General features: G+C 44.5%; 1 protein-coding gene across 1 annotated transcript; it reads left to right on the plus strand.

The window, feature by feature from the left end:
- Positions 1–177: 177 nt before the first annotated feature.
- Positions 178–3,775, plus strand: LOC119348482 (disease resistance protein RGA5-like; the record flags this gene model as incomplete). The annotated part of the gene is made up of 2 exons (XM_037616564.1): positions 178–1,161; positions 3,292–3,775. Coding segments are annotated over exons 1-2 (1,299 nt in total), but the record flags the coding sequence as incomplete, so codon positions are not given.
- Positions 3,776–3,783: the final 8 nt, after the last annotated feature.

Below are 3,783 nucleotides of genomic sequence, written 5' to 3' on the forward strand. Positions count from 1 at the left end.
ACCATGCGCAGATCTAGAGATGCTTGGCACGTGCTAGCCATTACCCATCACGTCCTCCTTGGAAAAGCACCTCTTTTCAAACGCCAGTTGCGCGCAACTAGTAAGAAAACTATTAGGTGGAGCTTAAGTTGCAACCGCGTCCTTATCACTCCAGTCACAAAGAAGCTTCAGATCCAATCAAACTAGCTAGGTAGTAGTCCATATACACATACAAGCGGCAGCAACATAGCCACAACCAGCAAGCAAGAGCTTCTCAAAGGAGATAGTAGAAACTGAGGCAGAGAAAAAGAGAGGAGAGGAGCCAGCAGGCTAGCAAACGTGAGAGAGTGATAGGGTGAGAGTCAGGATGCAGTTCGCCACAGGGGCGATGAGCTCTCTGCTTCCCAAGCTGGGGGAGCTACTCAAGGAGGAGTACAACCTGCAGAAGCGTTTGAAGAAGGGGATCAGGGACCTGAAGGATGAGCTCCTGGTCATAGAAGTTGCGCTCCTGAAGGTGTCCGACGTGCCACTAGACCAGCTTGATCCGCTGGTCAAAATTTGGGCAAACGATGTCAGGGAGCTGTCCTATGCCATCGAGGACAGCCTTGACTCCTTCATGGTGCGTGTTGAAGGTGTTGAACCTACCGAGCCACACACCTTCTTCAGGTTCATCAAGAAGACCTGCAAGAAGGCCAGCAAGCTCAAGATTCGTCGCAAAATAGCCAACGACATCAAAGACGTCAAGATCCAAGTTAAGGAGGTGAAAGAGCGGTATGACAGATACAAAGATGTTATTGGTAATACTAATGCCAAAATGGAAGTCGATCCACGTCTCTTGGCCATGTACAGCAAAGTATCTGACCTTGTTGGCATTGAAAAGTCAATGGATGAGCTAACAGAGAGGTTGTCTAAGGGCGATTATCCATCTGGTGAAAGGCTCAAGGTTGTCTCTGTTGTTGGATTTGGAGGATTGGGCAAGACAACTCTGGCTAAAGCCGTGTATGACAAGCTTAAAAAGAGTTTTGATTGTGCCGTTTTTGTTCCAGTGGGTCAAAGTCCAGACACAAAGAAAGTTCTTAGGGATATCCTCCTTGAACTTGACAGGGAGCTGTACAAAGCTTCAGCGACAATGGATGAATGGCAGCTGATCAACCAGCTGCAGACGTTCTTAGTAGGCAAGAGGTATGCATTTTTACCCTATGCTAGTGTCCTGCATGCTTTTTGTTGTGCTGACATGTAAGTGAAAATACTAGTATGGGTGAATAAAATACAGTGGCATTAATATAACATGTATAACATCCAACCGAATAGCAATGCAACTTTAGGCTTTGTCAGACAAATAAGGAATACAGTACTCCATATGGTTTATTCTTGCCTGCAAAAAGTATATATATGGTCTATTCTCTTGATGATATTTTGCCTTTGATTCATCCAATTGAAGTGGTCGGACCCTGCACAAGCGGGAGCTACTTGCACCGTGCTGCCCCATTTATTATCCCACCGGCCCTAGCCGCCGAGGCCGGCCGAGATCGTATCTTAGGCAGAGGCCGTAGGCTCTGTGCACGGCCTTGGGAGGTGGCTGGGTCATCCAATCCGGCTTGGTAGCAGTGGCGTAGAGTGCGCCGTTGAGGGCCTGGTGGAGGGCTGGTTGCATGAGGGTGTAGCCTTCGGTTAGTGGCCGACCGCTGTGCCTTGCTATATACGGCGGTGGATCTGGTGGTCATCTCCTACATCGGAGGTGGTCGGCCTGAGGCTGGGTGGTCAGATCTCGAGATCCGTCATCAAGTCCCGGCTACGAGTTGGGGAGACTTAGTTGCCGGTGAAAACCGAGCCGACTACAGGTGATGGTGGTGTTCTGCATTGTTACATTGATGAAGGCATCGTCGTGTAACTATTGTAGACCCACTCGTGCTTCTCCGAGAAAACCCTAGGATCTGGTCTTTCAAAAAGGACAATGGCGAAATTGCAGTGTAGTTTCTCTCTAGGGAGCATCATTTGTGTAGCAGCACTGGAAGACACAGGCAGGAGGTGCAGCGGCTTCATCTTCCACGGACCTTCTAGACTTCAAGTTATGCTTGGCTGACATGTGCTATGCTGTGTCATACCTCTTTGGGAGGTGCTACGCACGATAGATCTTCTAGACTTCAAGTTGTGTTAGCTGGTGGTACTTGGCGACATGGTGTCACGGTTTACCAGCAGCGACCACGACGTGCTCATCGGTTTGCGCCCCAAGGAGGTGGTGTCATTGGGTGCCATGGTGGTGTCGACAGATGGCTGGACTGGCAAGGATGTTGCAGATCTCTTTCCTGAAGATGGTTCAGCGGTTCGATGATAATGGCGGCTTCTAAAATGTGTGCATGTGATGTACGCTTTAGGTTTGCTGCACCGGTTGTATTTTCAGATACATTATGTGGACGGATCGGTAACGACACCGGTTTTAGATGTGGAGAGTGAGAGCACTCTACATTATCGAGTTTGTAGGTGTGAGTGATGGCTTCGGGTGGCTTGATGTATATTCTTGTGAGACCTTTGTTGAATAAAATGTATCGATTGATGCAGTGGCCGGGGGTTTTAACCTCCTTTTCCAAAAAAAAGTTTAAAACTATACACGTAATGTATAAAAAACATATGTTAGTTTTCTTTCACTTTTCCATAGAAATTTTAAGTTCATATTATTCAATGAGCATAGTACATCAAAGAAAAGTCTGAACGGTTAAAAGGAACACACCTACAGCACAAGCATGAGCGTCAACTGACTCGAACACACCGACGTAGAGCTACTCTATTGGATTAGCAACATGCAAGTAAACACAATCAGCTAACCATGTGTACCAGGTTGCTGTGTTTCAACTTTCAATTGGCCAAGCTTGCAAATAATTTCTTCTGAGTGTTTGGGGTACCAACACCATATCATCAAGACCAGTAGAACAGATGTGGCACATCTATTCTTTTGCTAAAATCCGAGATTATTACCGTCAAGCAGTTAACTGGGTAAGTACATGGACTTTGGTTTTGCGGCTAATTAGTGGACATCCAATTATATGCAATATAACCATGTGAAAAATGATAATTAAAGACTCAAGTATGCAAAAGAATGCTTTTCAAGTTTGAGATGTATTCCCATGGAAATATAGTACTGTATGTCATTGATGGCATCCAGAGGGAGTATATTATATTATATTATATTATATTATATTTTTGCTATAGTTAAATGCCTTTTTGTCTGATGTGTTGGTGTGCTTGTTCTACTGGGTATACTACTATATGTTATATTGATTTTCTAATTAAAGATGTTGCCTCTCATGGGAATAGGTACTTCTTTGTGATCGATGACATATGGGATATACGAACATGGGAAATGATTAAATGTGCTTTCATGGACAGTCATCCAGAAAGTAGATTAATCATAACTACTCGTCTTGTTGATGTTGGCACAAAAGCTGATGGTATCTACAACATGGAACCACTTTCTAGTGATAACTCAGAATTATTATTCTATACAAGGACATGTGGTGGTGAAGGACTAACTTCATCTAACCAACATGTTGAGGTGACTAACAAAATTTTGAAGAAATGTGGCGGTGTGCCATTAGCTATCATTACAATTGCTAGCTTGCTTGTTGGAAAGCAGAGTGAGGATTGGTCTAAGGTGTATGACGCCATTGGTTTTGGGCATGAGGACAGCGAAGTTGTTCAGAACACAAGAAAGATATTGTCTTTTAGTTATTATGATCTACCTCCGTATCTGAAGACATGTTTATTGTATCTAAGCATGTTCCCTGAAGATAGCTTTATTGAAAAAAA

Source organism: Triticum dicoccoides, unplaced genomic scaffold, assembly GCF_002162155.2.
Source record: "Triticum dicoccoides isolate Atlit2015 ecotype Zavitan unplaced genomic scaffold, WEW_v2.0 scaffold938, whole genome shotgun sequence".
NCBI classification, from domain to species: domain Eukaryota; kingdom Viridiplantae; phylum Streptophyta; class Magnoliopsida; order Poales; family Poaceae; genus Triticum; species Triticum dicoccoides.